This window comes from Cygnus atratus, chromosome 15 (assembly GCF_013377495.2).
Source record: "Cygnus atratus isolate AKBS03 ecotype Queensland, Australia chromosome 15, CAtr_DNAZoo_HiC_assembly, whole genome shotgun sequence".
In the NCBI taxonomy this organism is placed as follows: domain Eukaryota; kingdom Metazoa; phylum Chordata; class Aves; order Anseriformes; family Anatidae; genus Cygnus; species Cygnus atratus.
In genome coordinates, this window is record NC_066376.1 from 13,576,365 (window position 1) to 13,594,485 (window position 18,121).

An 18,121-nucleotide genomic window follows, 5' to 3' on the forward strand; every position below is an offset into this window, starting at 1 on the left:
CAGGCTGCTCTCTCCTTTCACGCACACAGCCCTCCCCTTCTGACAGATCTCCCTGCACTGACCTTACCTCTGTGCCGGGCTCTGTCTCCTGGAATACAGCCCCCTGTGGCACCTGGGTTACTGGAACGGTAGAACTATCGGGCAACGCACAGACTTTGGTGACAAAAGTGTCCTCGTTACACTCCTAAAATCTCTCTGAAATCGCCATGGAACATCAGTAGATAAATCTGCAGAGAGCCTTCGATCACTTCTGCTTTTTGAACGCTGAGAGCAATTATTTGTCTAAAGGGTATGTTCAGTTCAAATCATCGTTTGTGCTTCAGCAGAGAAATTCCTGAAGTCCAGTGCATTTCCCTGTGTCGGGCTTCTCCAAAGCCTGTCGGTCGCCAGCTGGGTGCACACCATGAGAACACCTTCTCTCGCTCTGTGCCTCAGTTTCCCCTGAGAAGCACGGGGACACAAGCACTGCTTCACCTCAGAGGGGTGCTATGAGCCCATGTACACAGACTACACAGGACACGTGCTACTGTGAAAAGATGCTATAAATACTGGGGACAGATGGAAGCTTTTCATCCTCCTACAAAACCTTTTCAAGCACTGCCCACACGTCGCTGTTCCCACACCTCTCCGTCCAGTTTCGTCCTCTTCCAAACCTGCTTCCCTTCAGGCGGCCGGGGAAGGGCACGGCGCCTGCCCCGTTCTGCCTGCTGGCGGAGGCTTTGGGTAAGCAGGGGAAGCTCCCCCTCAGGACCCCGTTCATAACCCAGCTGCGATCGATGCGGCTCCCCTCTGTGTCCGACATTTTGTTATCACGCCTCGTGCCTTCCTTGCAGCCCTTCGTGCCTCCTGTCAGGCTGTAACCCTCCCGGGGAAGGGATTCGTTATCTGTTTGGCGAGAGCCCGCGTTACAACGCTGTGTACATTTACAACACCGTATAAAAGATTAGAACTTTATTGGTCACTTAAGCATGCCTAGTTAATAATCTTTAATGTGGCAGCTATTTATCCAGTCGTAAACAGCGCGCTGCTGCCAAGCCAAGCCAAATAAACACCGCAGAAGTCCTTCGGCTTTGAAACGAGCTGGTTTCTGCCCCAGCCATCGCAGGCTCGGTAGGAAAACAACCGCGCCGTGACTGCGCGCGGAGCCACGCCGGTCCCGAAGCGCCCCGAAAGGAGCCTCGGGGCCCCGCTCCCTCGCGGCCCCCTCACGGCGCTCCCGCCTCGCGCCCCTCGCCTCCGCCCGGGCCGCGCCCCGCACGTGCCACACCGCGGCCCGCCCGGCGGCGCGCATGCGCACGCGCGGCCCCGTCGCGGCGGCGACCCTGCGCGCGTGCGCGCGGCGCCCCCCGAGTCCCTCCGGCCGTGCGGCTGGGGGCGCTTGCGCGGGGCCTGACAGGAGCGGCGGCGGTGAGGGCGGCCGGGGCGGCGGGCGGGGGCCGGGCTCGGCGGGGAGGCAGCGGGCGGGGGCTGCCGGCGCCGTGTCCAGCCCGGCGGCAGCCCCGAGCCCGGCGGGTCTCGGCGGGTCTGGGCGGGGGCCGGCGCTGCCCTGGGCGTGCTGAGGGCCGGGCGGGCCGCAGCGCCCAGCCCCGCGGCGGCTCGTGGGGGTGGCAGCGCCCCGCCGTGCCGTGCGGAGCCCCTCGGGACGCGGAGCGGTGCCGGGGCGGCCCCGCCGAGTGCCGGGGGTGCCCCCAGTGCTACCGGCGTGGGCCCGGCTGGAGGGGCGGTGTGCGCGCGCCTGGGGAGCGTTCTGAGCCCGAAGGTCTCGCCGCTGGGTTTGTTCCCTGAATATTCCCAGGTGTCTGCCACTAAAGGAACTTTTTGACCGCTTTATTTTCATGCTCCCCTTCAGCGAGGAGCTGCGTGTGTGCGTGCAGCCCACCCTGAAGTGGGAGATGGCTGCAGGGACGCTGGCGCTGACAGAACGTTTTCCCGCTTAACGCCGAGTTTGAGGCCCCCTCTGTAACTTAACCGGGCGCTCCTCAGCCCTCCTGTGCCGGCACACGGGCACGTAACTGAGGGGTGCAGCCTGCTCCCGCTGCTCCCGGCCCTGGCGGTGTCAGAGGCACCGGGAGGGCCGGGGTCTTGCCGGTGGGATGGGGGGAGATGGGTGGCTCTGTACAAAAACAGACTGCCTTAAAGCTGGGTTTGTGTCCAGTTCTGTAAGGAAGCTGGAGCATCCGAAAGCTTTTGTGGCTCAACGACAAGCCAAGTAGGATTGTCAAGAGTGTCTGGGAACACTCAGGGAACAAAATCAACGCAGATCGCATCTAGGTATTACCAGAAAAAAGAATTCCGTGTTAGAATCTCCTTCGTTACACAATCACCAGTAGTTAGGTGGTGTTGCTACAGGCTTCTGTCTTAAGATGGTTGCTTTGCAGAAACAGCACTGAGAACTTGATTCTAAGGGCTCCAGCCACACTTTATATTAGCTCTTTCTTGCTTCCAAGCAATACGTTATACTTATGTCCTTTGTAATTTGTGAAATAGCTGTGGATAGTATTGCACAACAGCTAGCTATTGAGAACCTTTGTACTGAATGTCTTTTCATTAATATTTGAAAAATTGCAGGTGTTTGTGCTGCTAGAGTTTGAACACTAGGGGAAGAGCTTTCTGCTTCTCTTTCTCGCTGTTAATAATTAAATGTTGCCAAGTAAAGTTTGTACCAAGCTATCTGTGGACCTTCCACATTCAAGTGCCTCTGCTCATCCTAACTCTCCTTCTATTGCAGCCCTTTGTTTTCTCTCCCCTTGGTTGTTTTTGCTTCTTCGTTCTGTTAATTTGAAATCTTGAAACAGCCTCCCCCCGTCCCTTGATCAGCTGTGTCATTTGGATTGTTAAGGTAAACTGAAAGAAGTTACACCTGCACTGAAATTTTTGTATCCATAAATTCAAGGCAGGCATGCGTTAAAGCAAACCAGCCCACGCTGCTTATGTCTCTTGTTGCTTCCAACATCAAGGTTATTGCAATCTGATAATACTGCCCTGGCATTTGTTTAGGTTGTAAGGGCCTCTGCTTCAGTGCTGAAGCTGGATAGAGTTAACAACGGGCAAATTATTGGCAACAGACCGTAGATTTTGGTCCTTGGTGTTCTAGCTCTTTAAATTGCATTCTGCTCTGCCCGTGAGGTTGGAGAGGCTGTTAAAGCTGCTTGCGTTAGGCTGTATGGATACGTGCTCCGAAGTAGGTGGGTATATGGTAACACTGGGAGTAGATAAGCTGTGTTAACGGCCTGAAAGAAACATTGCTGGTCTCCAGTTATAGCTTTGAATTGTGACTGAGAATTAAGGAGCTAAAATTTCTTTTAGAAGTCTGATGTGTTCATCTGGGGATGCCTTTATTTTCAGATATAAGTGGAATATTTGGATATGTTTGCATAGCATGTAGCTTGGGGACGAGGGCTTGCAGTAGAGCTCATCTAAGTAACGCTGGTCATCAGCCAGTTAGTTCCCTTGTACCTGACCAGGCAGTCACGCGACCTTTCTGATATAAAAATAGGCAGAGCTAATTACACTATATTAATGATTGACTTGCTTGGATTCCGTGTGTATGGGTGGGAGTACGTGCTGGAGGCGTCCAGCTGTGGAATCAACTGTGTCTCTAAACTAACAGATGTAAGCACTCTTATCTGTGTTGTTCGTGCACTTAGGCTTCACCGTATCTCATTTGTTCTCCTCTCGCTTAAACCTCTTAAGTTAAAGGACAGCTGCCTGAGCTTTCAAACGTGTTGCAAACGACCAGGTGGTGTTGATTCCCACTGTCTTGGGGAAGGAGTTTGATAGACTGTCTGTTTTACCGTGCTTGGTATGGACACAGCTCTGTTCTGTTACCAAATAGGTGTAACATCTGTGTGGCTACACCGGCACTGGGTTATTTTGTTAGAGTTTTCCACGAGAAAACCACTGAAGGAAGAAATAACTCGCATAAAAAGATGCTCTCATGACTGGATTTTGCAGTCATTACAACTGCGTTATTTCAAAATCTGCTAGGCTGAATATAATTCATTTGAAAAGAAGAGTAATGTTTATCAGATTCGTTCAAACTTTCTTACCTAACAGGACAAGAGCCTGGTCTATTGACCGTTGTCAAGTAAGCTGGTTTGAACCTGTACTGCACTACGTATCTTCAGAATATAGTTATTTTTGTTTCAGAACTGGGGATCTTAAACCTAAAAAGATAAATACTGTGAGCTGTAGAGCGAGTATTCTCAAGTCCCCTACCTATGCAGAAACTACCTCTGCCCTATGAGGAGAGATGCTCTTCAGAGATTACAGGAAGGACACCAAATTCTATGTTAAACAGGCAATTTCATAGATCAAAACACTGGGGAGCACTGCGGGAGAGCTGGGGCAGAGGAGAACCAGCAATAAACTACAAAGGGAACATTGGCTAAAAATATTTATTACAAAGGTGCCACGAGCAGTAATCCTGCTTGTGGTTTGAGAGACTGAAATGAGTTGTTTATGCTGTAAGCACTTTAATAGTATGGTTAATTAGCCGCTCTCCTCTATTGTGAGGGTATTTGCCCCCTTGTTCTCTGTACTCCAGAGGCAAATATGGAGGTTGGAAGCCATGCAGAAGTGCAGGCAGATAGCTTTTAAAAGTTACAGAGGTCATTGGTGTACCTAATGCATGTGAGTGCTGCCCGTCACATTCTTTTTAAATGGTCTGATTTTATTTTTCTCTCCTCATCAACAGACCTGGCAGAAGGGAGCAAGTCATAAGAAGATCTATACGAAGGTAAGTTCTGCGGTAAGGATTAATAAGATCCCTTCAGTCTGGGGGAAGGAGGGGTGTTAGGCTGTTGTGTTTCTGTTGCTTGTTTGTCGGTTTTTGTTATAATATCTCACTGTATAGAGGGAATGTTTGCTTTCTAATGTAATTCCCCAAGGGGACAAGATTCCTGCTTTACACCTCGGTGTGCCTGTAAGCCCTCTCCTCCAGCTGAGAGACTGGCATCCGTGGATCCGTGCAGTGCCATTTGACAGAGCAGACGTCGGATACTTTAACTCCCTTTAAGTTTACTCAGAATAAGCATGTGGATAAGGAACACCATCTACTGCAAGGCGACTCATCTGTCCTGTGCTCTGAGCCCTGAGCTATCTTAATGGTCCTCTGACAAGGCTAGTCTTCCCAAAATTCTGCCCCACTAGTAAGACTAGAGATTACCAATCTACAATAATAGTAAAATTAAAAACTCAGCAACCAGGCTGTGGTTATAAATGCCGTTTGATTTTTAATGAAATACGGTAGCACTAGCTTAGGATTCTGCAGTGATTGCTTTTACAATATAAAATGCTGTTTCTGTACCTTTGCTGCTCCAGGACAAGCGTTTATGCTACTCTTGGGATTTTGGTAGGGTATAACTTTTGGAAGACTACAGAAATAAGAACAATATGTCGCTTTATTTTGATGTAAGTTCCCTGAAAGGTAATTGTTGGCAGTCTGCCCGAGATTAGATCCTCCTTTAATTCTAAAGTGTATTTGGAGCTGGTTTGGTGTTGGTGTCTAAGTTTTCTCATGTGTGCAGGATAATCTACCTTTTGTTGTTTCCGAAGAGGGGTAATCCATCACCAGGGATACCAGATTATTGAAGCTTTTCTTTGGGGCAGTCTTGGGAAGAGGGAGAAGGTACAGAGCTTTACAGAGCTGGAAGAGAATAGATTCTTTATAAATTGTCAGCTTTAACTTTGTAATTTTCATAATGCTTATGTTACTGTAAATCAGCTTTTGTTTTCCAAGAGAAAACCTCTATGCCTTTAGCACCTGATGCAGAAGATAATAAAATAGTCTGATACAATAATGTTTTCCTACTCCATTTTCAGCTGCCAGCTGAAATCATGGGGCTGCAAAACTTACTCTGGAATAAACAAGTTCTGTTGATAGCTGCTGGTGTGCATGGAGCGTACCTCCCCATTTGCTTACTACAGAGGCAAAGAAGACACGCAGCAATTTCTATAGACTCAGAGTAAGAATCGTAGCATCACAGAATGGTTTGTGTTGGGAGGGACCTTAAAGATCGTCTAATTCCAGCCTCCCTGCCATGGGCAGGGACACCTGCCACTAGACCAGGTTGCTCGAAGTTCTTTAGTTTGAGCGTTTAATGCAGTACCTAGGCAGGCATAAAGGATCAAGTGCCTTGAATATTCACAGAGCTAATAAATCATAACCATTTTAAATCATGTCTTGCTATATGAGACTTCTTTTTCTAATTGGAGAGATATTAATGGGGTGGTTATCAACATGGAAGATTACACAGCAGAAGAGGTAACTTGTAGGGACTTGTGTGTTCAATTAGGCCAGCGTTGCTTGTTCAGCTGCCCATCGTCTAACTTTGGTTTCCTTTGAGCACTCTGCGGCTGCTGGACTAAAGCTTTGCATGTTCATATATTACGCCGGGAGATCTTAAATCAACTTAAACACATTCTATCATTTAAATTGGTAGAAAAGTTAAATTCTTGTACTGCTTTGATTAAATTAATTTTGTTTTGTTTTAAAGATAACATTGGAAATTGGGTCATTGGTCTATTACGTTGATAGACTTTAAATGGCACACTTTGTGTTTTGAAACTTCTGGTTTCAAAGTTTTTAAATGGGTAACACTTAGTTCATTGTATAAAATAGATTTGCTGCTTAAATTCAGTGTTTTTTGTTTTGTTTTGTTTTTAAAAAAGGAAAATTCTCCCCGTAGTTGGTCCTCATGTCTGTAACGACATAGACAGGACAGAAGCTCCTGATCTATATCTTTGATAACATTTACTATCCAGTACCCTCTTACAATGCTCTGTTTTTTAGCATTTTGCCCCCTTTGTGGAACCGTTAATCTTTTTTTTTGTTCCCTTTTTTTGCATAAGATTTTTTTGAGACCTTTATGTTGTTTGTTTTGGGAGTGTTTGGGTTTTCTACCTCTATGGTATCTTCTAATAAGTACAGCTCATGGAATCAACAGTGATAGAGTATCAGAAGTGCTCATGTTGTCCCAGGACAGGAGATGGGAATGAGGGGTTGCTGTTTTCTGTTGAAATGTTTTTAGATATAAGGCCTACACATTCTCTTAAATATAAGCTACTGTCATTTATCAGACCAGCATAGATCGTCATGTTTCTGAACTTCTTATTGTAATAAAATACGATTGATTAATCACAGATAATTAAAAGTCCCTGTTTAAGAAGACAACGTAACCTGTGCTTTCATTTACAAATTGAAAGCGCAAGATTCTCAGGCAAACCTTCAGTGACTGTGCTTCATGTGCAACGGTGACGTCCACAGAGAAATCATCTAGATGCTTAAAATGATTTGCCCTGTAGTGTGCTCTTACCAGTACTGTCAGACCTTGCCAGGTCTTCAGCAGTTTCTCAGGGAAGTCAGAAGTGAATACTCGTTTTGTGTCAACGGGTTTCTAGACTTTGTCCCTAAAGAGCATGAAAACCAACGGGGAGCAAATATCTCAGCCCCTATTGTTACTGATAAACTAGTGTTAGGGCATTGTCCAGAAGCAGGAGCCCAGCTTATGCTGTGGACAGTGCCTGGGGCAATCCATAAGGAGATCGAACTGCATTTAACCTCATCAAAGCGATCCATCGAACTCTTGTGTACTCCGCTGAAAAGGATTGTCAATTCAAAATGCATCAGCATGGTCCAAATCGCTTTCCTGCGCATGATGAGCTAATTGTGTTTGGCTTGTTCCGGTGCCAAATGGAGTGCTTAATTTTAAGCTCTGATGCATATATCTTCCTAAATGGTTTGTGGAATGGGAAGTAATTGAAGCTGTAAATGTAACGGGATGGCACTGTGATGTCTGGTCTTGTTTCTAGATCCATGTAGCAGAGATGTCAAGGTATGCTGCTGTAAGCCTGGACTCGGAGAAAACTGCAGGGTGCACTGAAGTACTGGGGAAGAAAGAGTAACTTGCAGTTGTCTTTTCTTTGGCAGCATTACTTTCTTGCTGCGTTGCTTTGTTCTTCTATCAGATTCGTTGGTATATAAAGCAAAAATCTCAGATGTGATTCAGTATTGTTCAAGGATGGGAAATCATCTACTTAGGGTTTGGGGTTTAATTTTCTTCAACTGGAGTGAGGATTAATAGCTAGAAGTCTCAAGGAAGAAGATTCATCGGTTCATGTACCTTCTGCATAGATTAGTTTAATCAAAGAAAGCGGACTTATGAAAGAAATTAGACTTGAGCCTTTTCTCTGGCTACATCACTACAGCATAAACAGGAGACAATACGCTGCAGCTCTGGGACGTTAGCAGTAGTCTTTGTTTGTTGTACAGCAAAAGAAAATACGTGCTTCTGTTAGCACGTTATGAAAACACGAGCCAAAATATCAGTTGTCAGTATCTAGCTGTTCTGTACAGTGCGTAGCAAAGAGCTGTGTCAGAGGTGTTTGAAAAGTAGTCCTCATTAAAATCAACGACTGTGCATGGGTAAGATGAAAAATGTTATCAAAGTTTGGGTTTCACGTTATACAGGAACTACACTGGATGCGTGTGAAGTATCCTAACAGGCTGTTAATCTGTAGTACAACTTTCAGAAGGCAAAACTGTAAGATTGTTTAAATAGGATAGGGAACAAGGTTTTCCTGATTATAATTTTTTAAGGAACTTTCCTGTATTTATTAAAATCAGTACCAAGTAGGTTAATCTCAGGTTTTAATCAAAGCTGGAATCTATTTTTAAAAAGTTTAGAATATAAATATTTCACTAACGTGGATATAGGTACTCTGGATTTGGAAGAAATATCGGTACTCCACATTGGTTGTAATTCAGGTATTTCAGTTTGCTGGTTCGTGCATTTTGGAAAGCAAAAATTGATTATTTTAATGAACTGGAAGTAGAATTGGTTAATTTGGTGGTTGAAATATTGAAATGCATCTTGCAAAACTTACTAGGTTGCTTTTGTAATGAAACTTATTAAAGCTGTCCCTAGCCATGTTAGCTTTAGTAAAATTGTGACCTTATATTCCTTTTGATGAAGGGAAGTCATAATTCTAATTGTTTATTTTCTGACTGATGCATTTTTAGATGCTTTCATAAAAATTTTTTCAAAGGCAGTATCAGACTTTTGACTGTCACAATTTGCTCCATTGCTCTATAAAATTCAGTGCAGTTTTCAGACATCTTCTGAAAGCAGCCTACACAACAATGGGAAGAATTAAGGGATGGAATGGAAAAATGTGGCTGGACTGGCAAGCTTATTTCTTAAAAATGTAGTCATTGACTTGAAATCGTGCCAGTTCCAGTTCAGTGGTCATTGCCTGGTTTTGAATTATAATGATTATTTGCTTCATAGTTTTAAACTTAACCTCGGAAAATCTTCTGTCTGTACTGCAGCCATTTTTGGTGTATTTTCAATATGCTTTTTTCTACTTCTCACTTGTTTTTAATTTGCACTTAACTGAAGAGCGCGAAGCTCCGTAATACACCAATAGATCCAACAATCTCAAACTTGTGTGGTGGTTGCTACTAAAAAAGTGTTGTTCTGTTCTGTGTTAATTCGTACTGTTTTGTAGAAGTCGGTCAAATTAGAAAGGAGAATAGGGGCTTCTCCTTAAAGGAGGTATAAGTAACTTTCAAGCTTTGCCATCGTCATGAGTAATGTAATTGGCTTTGCTAATTTTTAAAACCCTATTACAATTTTGTCTTAAGAGGTACTTGAGAGCATTCCAGTTCTCTGCAGTTGGGGTGCTATTATCTAGAGATCCAGGGAGAGGATACTGCTGCAACGTGGTGCTAACTTTTCTAAAGTTACTTTACCAAGAGGGAAAGAGTTGTGTTGTAATAAGGAGATATAAATGAGTCTCAGTACCTGCGAGAAGTGGGTGGGACACAGCCCCTGACCAGCTTGCTCTTTGCTACTGAAAATGAGACAGCTTTTGTCTGCTTCTACTGTCAACTCAAAGTTAAACTTTGCTCTTTATGTGGTTGCCAGCAAAGAAAACTTGTGCAGAGGGACGGATGGAGGAAGATTCAGAAGGAGTGGGAGGAGGAGACGACAAAGGCTGGCTAGAATTTTTCTGAAATTTCTTGGGCTCTTCTCCTTTGGCAAGTAAATACTCCCAGTTTGAGGCCTGCTGGCCTGCAGTAGCTTTTGGCACAGTGTCAGGAGCTATGCACCATTACGCTGAAGCACACTAATTCTGTTGGTTTTGCAAGCAGTTAAGAGCTGGTCATGCTTTAGCAGCCTCAACAATGCCTGTTTGCTTTGCTGTCATTTTTTTTCTTGCAGCTGTCATTTTTTTCTTGCAGCATTTAGAGCTCTGAGAAGCACAAGCAGCCAGACCTACTTGCACAGCCTGCAGATTTCTCCCAGCCAAAGTGCGTTCAAAAGTTCTGTCAGTCTGATTTCCATCCCCTAGCCACTGACTTCAGTGAGCTTGCTGAGGAGCATGCACTCATCAAATTAGTTAGTTTCTGGAGAAACTTCCAGAGGGAAAGATGACGTGCAACCTTTAAATATGCCTGTGACTCTGAATGATAGAAAATAGCTATGAATTCATATGAATAGGTGATATGAAGTATGTAAATGATAGAAAAAAGTAAAGAGTAAGGAGAGAGAAGAAAGTTTATAGGAAAAAGGACAGAGAAGTTGTAACTCTGAGTATCTTGTAAGTTCTCTCGTAAGATGGACATTTCAATTAACCCTCCCTAATATAAACCTAAGTGGTTCCCAAAAAGTGATGGCAGGAAGGGGAAGCTGTTTCATAGTGGAGACTCCAGCAAGTACAGGATTGTAATGGTCTCTGGACTGAAGTGACCATGAATTGTATGGTTCAACTTTCTGTACTTTGTTCCCTCCTAAATAGAAATGTATTTTTTCTCCACAAGGGTATTACTGTAGAATTTCAATTAAAGATAAATTTCCCTGTGTTTCTCAGGTGGAGAATGACAGAAAAATGTTAACAGAGCTACGTTGACTCTGCAGTGGACTGGTATCCCACCGCTACTCCGTTGCAGATCCCGAAGACGTGCTCTCAAGGAAGCATTGCTTCTAAACATCATAAGATAGCCTGCTTTCAGGTCTGAGGTGGGGACAACATGTTGCCTCCTTTAATTACAGTCTGAGAATTAACTTCATATGTGGAAGAACACAACAAAAAGAAATGGTGAGCATTTCTTTATTGTTTTTACGTTCTACAGTGTAATAGACGACTCCCAAAAAAATCTGTTTTTATAAAATCTGAAAAAATATTTGGAAGGAAGGAGCCATCCAAAAGGCTTCTGTGTGTTGCTGACAACCTTATTAAAGAGAAATTAAATTTTGGAGTTTCAGCACGTGGTTCCAAAAAGAAAAAAAGGTTAATTCATTTTTAGGCACAATCTAAAACTATCTGGATTAAATGTATAGCTTTCCAAGCTAATGCTCATTGTATGTTTATGAACTTCTCTGAACTTGAACCAAAATATTTGTTTTATTTTACTGTAGTAATGTAGGAAGGATGAGTCATCTGTCTTGATGGTGAGTCTGCCTTGAGTTTCAAATCTTTTTAATGCACCTGTTATAAAAGAGACCATGGTCTGTGCTAGTAAATGTCAAGTTCTATGCATCGTCCAGCGTGTTGATACAGGAATGACTAAAGGTTTTCTGGAAGCATTTCAATAGCTGTTTTTGTTGCTTTGACCTTTGCACATCATGTCATAATTGTACAAATCAGTTTTATAGGCCTGTTGCATTTTATAGGGCTTATCTGCCTTTGCAGAGCCTGCAGCGTCAGTGGGGGTGCGCTCCCTAGCTTTAACCCGGCACTGAGGACGCATCGATAGAGATGTTCCTGCAGTGCACTAACTTGTTGCCTGCTGTCACTGGTGTGTTTTAGTGGAAAACCAGAAGGGGAGATGCAGTAAATTAAAGCTAATTCACGTATGGGCATTAGTGGTTGCAGTCATGCTGTCTGCTGGGACACAGGTGTGCTTTGAAGCTGGAGTCAGCTGGTAGATCATGTTAACGTGTGGCTTGAGGAACTAGAGGCTAGAACCTGATCTTCTAGCTCTCGCTGCTCTTAGAGCCGAGTGTGTTTTTAAAATGGTCTAATGTTGGTGATAGCAGGCCCTCTAGAGGGCGATTTGATCATAGAAATGCATACAAAATCAGAACCAGAAGTCCAGTGCAGTGCTCGAGAGGATTAAGACTCAGTTTCATGAAGCTGTTTTAAGCTGCTGTGAGCCCGTATGGCCATCAGAAAGGGTGGTTCTGCCTTGTCATCTTCTCACTGGCACTAACCTTGACCTAGTTGAGCCTACAGCTGCACATCTTGCTTACCAAGTGGAAAGGAAGAACTGTACATCAACAAACCAGTCTCTGTGACTGTGTGACCACATGAGAGCCAGTACCAGCATAAAGGAGCAAGTAGGAGCACATGGTTGTGTCTAGCAGGAGGTCAGCATCTCTTTTTACTGGCTGCACAGGCCTGGAACAGTTTACGCTGCTCACGAAACTGCGTAATTTTAGGATAAATAAGATTTACCTCCCCAGAGAGTTAGGAATAGAGACTGCAGACTGGACAAGCTGGATATTTCTGAGTGGGATGTTTCTCTTCTGTAAGTGAGAAGTTAATTTTAAGGTCTTTGTCTCTGCTTGGTCCTTCAGTTAGGAAGTTCACTTCATGGGCAGATGTGCTCAGAATCAGTCTGTGGGCTGGCCATTGATAAATAACTTTGATATGAGTTACTGACAAGTATGTAATGAGAATGGAAGTGAAGTTTGGCTTAAAAATAAAAAGTGCTTATATACTTCTTGCTTTAGAGAACAGTTTTGGCAGTGCAGGAACAAGTTGAATGTAGGTATGTGTGTTCCTAAGGAAAATGGGAGATCGTGTGTTACTCAAACTTTTTTTTTTACTTCTTTCAGGAAAATCTGCAAGACATTTAATGATGAAATAGTCTCAGTTCTCATGATTTTTCTCATATGCTTCTCCTCGAGCCATGGATGAATACAGCTGCTTTGTGGATTGGGACAAAATGGATGTTACTGTCCAGAGCCAGGATGCAAAGGACCTAACCTGCACGGAGTTCCAGGAACTCAAGCAGCTGGCCCGACAAGGCTACTGGGCCAAGAACCATTCTCTGAGAGCCAAAGTGTACCACAAGCTAATTAGCAATATCCCATGCCGCACAGTGACCCCGGACGCAAATGTTTACCGTGACATTGTTGTGAAGATTGTTGGAAAGCGTAACAGTAACTCCCTGCCACTACCAGAGTTTGTTGACGACAGCCTCGTCCCTACGTACTGCTTGAATGCTGAAGGCATTGGGGCAGTCAGGAAGATTATTTTGTGCGTTGCAAATCAGTTCCCAGACATATCGTTTTGCCCAGCGCTGCCTTCTGTGATAGCTTTGCTCCTTCACTACAGCAAGGATGAGGCAGAGTGTTTTGAACAGGTTTGCCGCATCCTTGCTTGCAATGACCCTTCTAAGCGGCTCATTGATCAGACATTCCTAGCCTTTGAGTCCTCGTGCATGACTTTCGGGGACCTGGTTAACAAGTACTGTCAGGCAGCACACAAGCTGATGGTGGCAGTGTCTGAGGACGTGTTAGAGGTATACTCGGACTGGCAGCGGTGGCTCTTCGGAGAGCTGCCCATGGCATACATTGCTCGGGTCTTTGACGTGTTTCTGGTGGAGGGCTACAAAGTTCTCTATCGGGTTGCACTGGCTATTCTGAAATTTTTCCACAAAGTCAGAGCTGGGCAGCCCATGGAGTCTGACAGCATACAGCAGGATATTCGAGCTTTTGTGAGAGACATTGCGAAGTCAGTGTCTCCAGAGAGGCTTCTGGAAAAAGCCTTTGCTATCCGCCTTTTCTCACGGAAGGAGATCCAGCTGCTGCAGATGGCCAACGAGAAGGCTTTACAGCAGAAGGGCATCACAGTCAAACAGAAAAGGTAGGGGTCTCCCCACAGGTAGTCCGAGTGGTCTCCACAAACCTGAGATCCTGAGCTTTTCTAAGTAATGAACGGTCCGCTAGTCTTGCGTGCCTGGCGGAGGAGAAGAAGAGCTCTGCTGGTGCATGCTGATACCTCTGCTGACTTTTTCTGTGCGGACTTGGTTAGAAAAAGTCAGCAGCCCAAAAATTAAGCGTTGCTGGGACTGAACTGAGAAGTGTGATGAATTCGTAATTACTTTTTACGGGTAAATGTTGATTGCAAATATTGCATCTCAAAAGTGTCTATCACAGGCTGATTTTAAACCAAAAGACATTGTATTAAAGCTGGAAAAACACCGGTAACTTACTGGGAAGAAAAGTGCCCAAACAAATACGAAGATTCTTAAGATGAGATTATTAGTATAAAACATGAATTTCCTGCCGTCCAGTACTGTGAGCTCAGGTGCTTCTTTACTGCAAGTAGGCAAACGCTGTCTGAGGTGGGAATGTTTTCCTCACCTAGGGAGTTTATTTTATAAGAGGGAAGAAATAAGTAAGTCTTATTTACAGGTTACTTTTAAAAGTAGTTTGACCGCAAACCTCCTGAAAATCAAGGGCATAGTAACCATAGGTAGGAGCTGACCAGGTTTGTGACAGGTACAGGTGCTATTTGAAATAATGATTTTGAAAGAACAATGAAAAAGGAAAGTGAGGATACCAGTCCAGAAGACGATTGCATTATCTCTTTTTCAGAAACAAGAGGAGGAAGAGCCTGCAGGGAGCAATGGGCCAATGAAATCTTGGTCCGTTATAATAGGTAGCCTTAATAAAAGCTTAGCGAAGAGACCTCTGCATGTATATATCTTACAGCCAGTTATGTTGCTGAGTAAGTCACAGTAGTTGCGAACGGGTATGTTCCGTGGTATTGAAATAGCCTTACCCAATTCTAGCCTACAAAATAACTTTTGCGTTAGCTGAACTTCTTACATGTACGGTGTATGCAGAAGGTTATCTCCATGAACTTTGCAGTCTTTTCCAAGGGTTTATTTTCAGATTTACAATTTGGTTTACAACTGGCTTGTGCCTTCCCTTGCTTTTCTCTTGGAAGAGACTGTTCTGCCAGTCTCAAATGTGCCAAGGCGCTCAGCCGCTGGAAGGTCACGTTGGGTAGAATTCTGATCACTGCATTCAGGGCTTGCAACAAGCAGGGTTAACTCTTGCAGTTTGTATATATTACCTTTCGTTCATGTACTGAAGTTCAGAAGAGTTGTAATATCCTTTCTGAATATATTAGTATATTCTTCAGCAGCAGAGTGAGAGTTAAACAGAAGGTCCAGCTGCACTGAATGTTGTAGTGGCATTCTCACTCGGAACAGTGGTGCCTTCAGAGCAAAAAAAATTTATACCCAAATAATTCCAGTAGTAATTACCTCACCAGGCAGAGCTGCGAATGAAAAACTTTTATCATCTTTACTTTTGCGAACATACTTCTCATTATCCATTATCTGGGTACCGCTGTGAACCAGGCTCAATTTGGATCCTGGTGTACACCGATGTGGTTGCTGGAGAAGTGAGCTTTTCTCCACTGCTCAATAAGATGAAAGTTTTCTTGTCCAGATAGATGTGTTTGGCCTGTGCAAGTAGTTGATGAATTATTTTACAATCAAATAACTCTGAGCAGGCAGCAAAAAGGGAAAAAATAAAAGGTGGAAGATAGAAAATATTTTAACCTAACCTGTCATTTTTTCCTTTTGCTTGGTGATTCAAATCAAACTGTACTTTGTTTCTTTCCAGGCTCCTTACATTCACTTTGTCATGGATGTAGAAAATCACTGATCTTTTCTATCTTTTTTTGTCTTTCCTTTTACGTTCTTCTTCTGTCAATTGCATACCCACTGCACCCCTCCTGTTTGCAGTGTGGCATCTCCAAAAAGGTAGGCTCAAACACTTGGATCTTCGCGCTTTGCTCGCTTCTTCTGTCTTTGAATGGCTGGTAATTTTTTTCTAATGCTGTCATTATTGCTAATGCTGGGGCAAGGCAGCAATTACAGCATCAGATTGCTGCATAACATCTACTGAATATACTCTTGCAAAGTTAGTTCAAAGCACCTGCAGAGTCCTAAGATGGGGGGAATGGGCACAGCTGGTCAACACAGCATTTTACTGTACAGCAATACAAGTCTGTATTTTTCAGGACAGAAAAGCTTGATGTTAATGATGGGATTTAAGTTATCTCTACACTGGAAGAAAAATCGTGTGGGTGTTTTGTTAGTTTTGTTTAAAAAAAGAAAAAAGGCAACATCCTCAGAGTTACAAGGTACTGTTCCATGTCCAAGCCTGGTATGAGCTGTTGCAGTTTACGTAAGACATGCTCAATTATTTCCTACTTTGCAAGCTTTCCGCAACTAATTGGAAAGATGTTGGACTGAACCCAATTTGGCACACTCCTACAAGTGACTTATCTCAATTCATACTACGTTGTATTTATTTTTATGTGGGTAGCTTTTTGAAAGAGGCAAGATGACTTTTTGCTAGTGTGTCAAGAAGGTCAGAGTTACTCAGCCATATAGCATTAGTGGTTAATTCAGTCATTCATCAAGTCTTGGCCTGAAAAGCATTTCTTAAAGAACAAAACTAGTGGATTGTAAACACCTGATAAGCAGAGAAAAAATAGAGACTGCCCTGTGATTAGTACCACAGATGTATGGGTCTAAATTAATGCTTTTGAGGCAATTTTTTTTGGCCTTGTTGCAGGTGCCATGGGTTAACTTTAGTGAGAGATGCACACTAACATTTGTACTAATTTATAAAAGCCAATTGGAATTAATTTCCTCGTGTTTTCATGTCTGAAAGAACACCGTAAGAGGAAACTTCTCGAAGTGTGTTTCATATCATATACAGTGGGTTGAGGATTTTGTCTCCGAAAAATCATCTGTTTTTTAATTCCAGCCAAGCAAATCTTCAAAGTTCATATATTATTTTACCTTAGTTACAGGATTCTGGAAACAGCAGAAAGCCTTGATTTCTGCCAGGAAGCATGGAGTTTGGATCTGAGGGGACCGATGGAGGTGCAGGGTGTCTGTTAACGCCGGTCTCAACACAGGATTATGTTTCAGTCTTACAAACCTGCAGCAGCCATTTTTGACTGAGAAGAAACATATCACTTACACCACACGTTCATGTCCTAACCGAAATTATGATGGCTTTTAAAGGTTATGCAGACCCAGTAAGATTTGACCCAAAACAAAGTAGAGCGGGGACAAGTAATTTGGTGACTCACACTTCAGCATGTGATATTTGTAAGTTATCTTGGAAAACACATAAGACATGGCTGCTGTGACGGCTGCTACCATGCACTGTCAACACTGGCTTTATCTTCAGGAACTCTGAAGTCTCAGAGGCGCTTTGTGCTAATGATATAGCTGCAAAAATAACGTTCCTTCTAAAGCTGCAAATAAGCTGGTTTATGAAACACTTAAACTTTGTTAATTTCTAATCCTTTACTTTCCTTCATGATAATAAAAATTGAACGTGTCTTTCTAATGTCAGCAATCAATAGGAAGTTGCCATGCAGATCCCAATAAGCTGACGTGAAGGATTGAGGAAAATACTAATGAAGGGTAAAACCCCAATGGGTTTGTTCAGTTCTGGTGATGCACATCTCAGTGCAGTGCCAGGCCAAATTCTGTGTTCTGTCAGGCAGTGGGGTTTTTGTTTGTTTGGGGGGGTTATTTTTTTGTTTTGTTTTGTTTTTGCTGGATGATCCTGAAAGGCCTGTGGTGGTGGTGAAGGCTAAACCTGATTTTCAGCAGCTGGTATAGACCGGAACCCTCATTTTACTTAGCCAGCTTGAAAATCAGCTACCCACTGAGGTGATGGTTTTCAGCATTGTTAACAAATATTTTAAAGTTAACAGAAATACTGCCAAAAATGAGAGAACAAACGCAGGCTAGTTACTTGTATCTCTAGGTGCAATTTTCTGAAAAGCATCAAAAAATGAAGCAGCACAGGATTTGGTTTTGGGGGGACCGATGGAGCTGTGGGCTGTGTAATGGCACTGGTGTCAACACGGGACAGGGTGTCCGGTCTAGGCACCTACAACTGTGATTTGACTGGGAAATAAGTCATTTTATTTCAAACACTTAAGTAAAGCAATAATCTAGGTTCCACTAATAGAAGGTTCCACTAACAGAATGCTGACACGAAATATAAAACGATTTGCAGTGATAGTCAGGAGCCAGCCTGGAGTAGTTTTAAATGGC

At 43.6% G+C, this 18,121-nt stretch overlaps 1 protein-coding gene across 7 annotated transcripts in view; it reads left to right on the forward strand.

Moving 5' to 3' along the window:
* Positions 1-1,301: 1,301 nt before the first annotated feature.
* Positions 1,302-18,121, forward strand: part of LOC118249195 (TBC1 domain family member 24-like) — a 29,866-nt gene continuing 13,046 nt past the window's right edge. The window contains exons 1-6 of one of the 7 annotated variants that reach the window (XM_050713883.1): positions 1,302-1,407; positions 4,697-4,738; positions 5,824-5,966; positions 10,876-11,103; positions 12,846-13,878; positions 15,776-15,793. In XM_050713883.1, coding sequence (XP_050569840.1) covers positions 12,920-13,878; positions 15,776-15,793 — 977 coding nt within the window. In that variant the 5' untranslated portion in view covers positions 1,302-1,407; positions 4,697-4,738; positions 5,824-5,966; positions 10,876-11,103; positions 12,846-12,919. Of the gene's footprint in view, positions 1,408-2,821; positions 2,840-4,696; positions 4,751-5,823; positions 5,967-10,875; positions 11,104-11,423; positions 11,457-12,845; positions 13,879-15,775; positions 15,794-18,121 lie in introns of those variants that run through there. The other 6 variants (XM_035548922.2, XM_035548921.2, XM_035548918.2 and 3 more) reach the window with 6 other exon arrangements.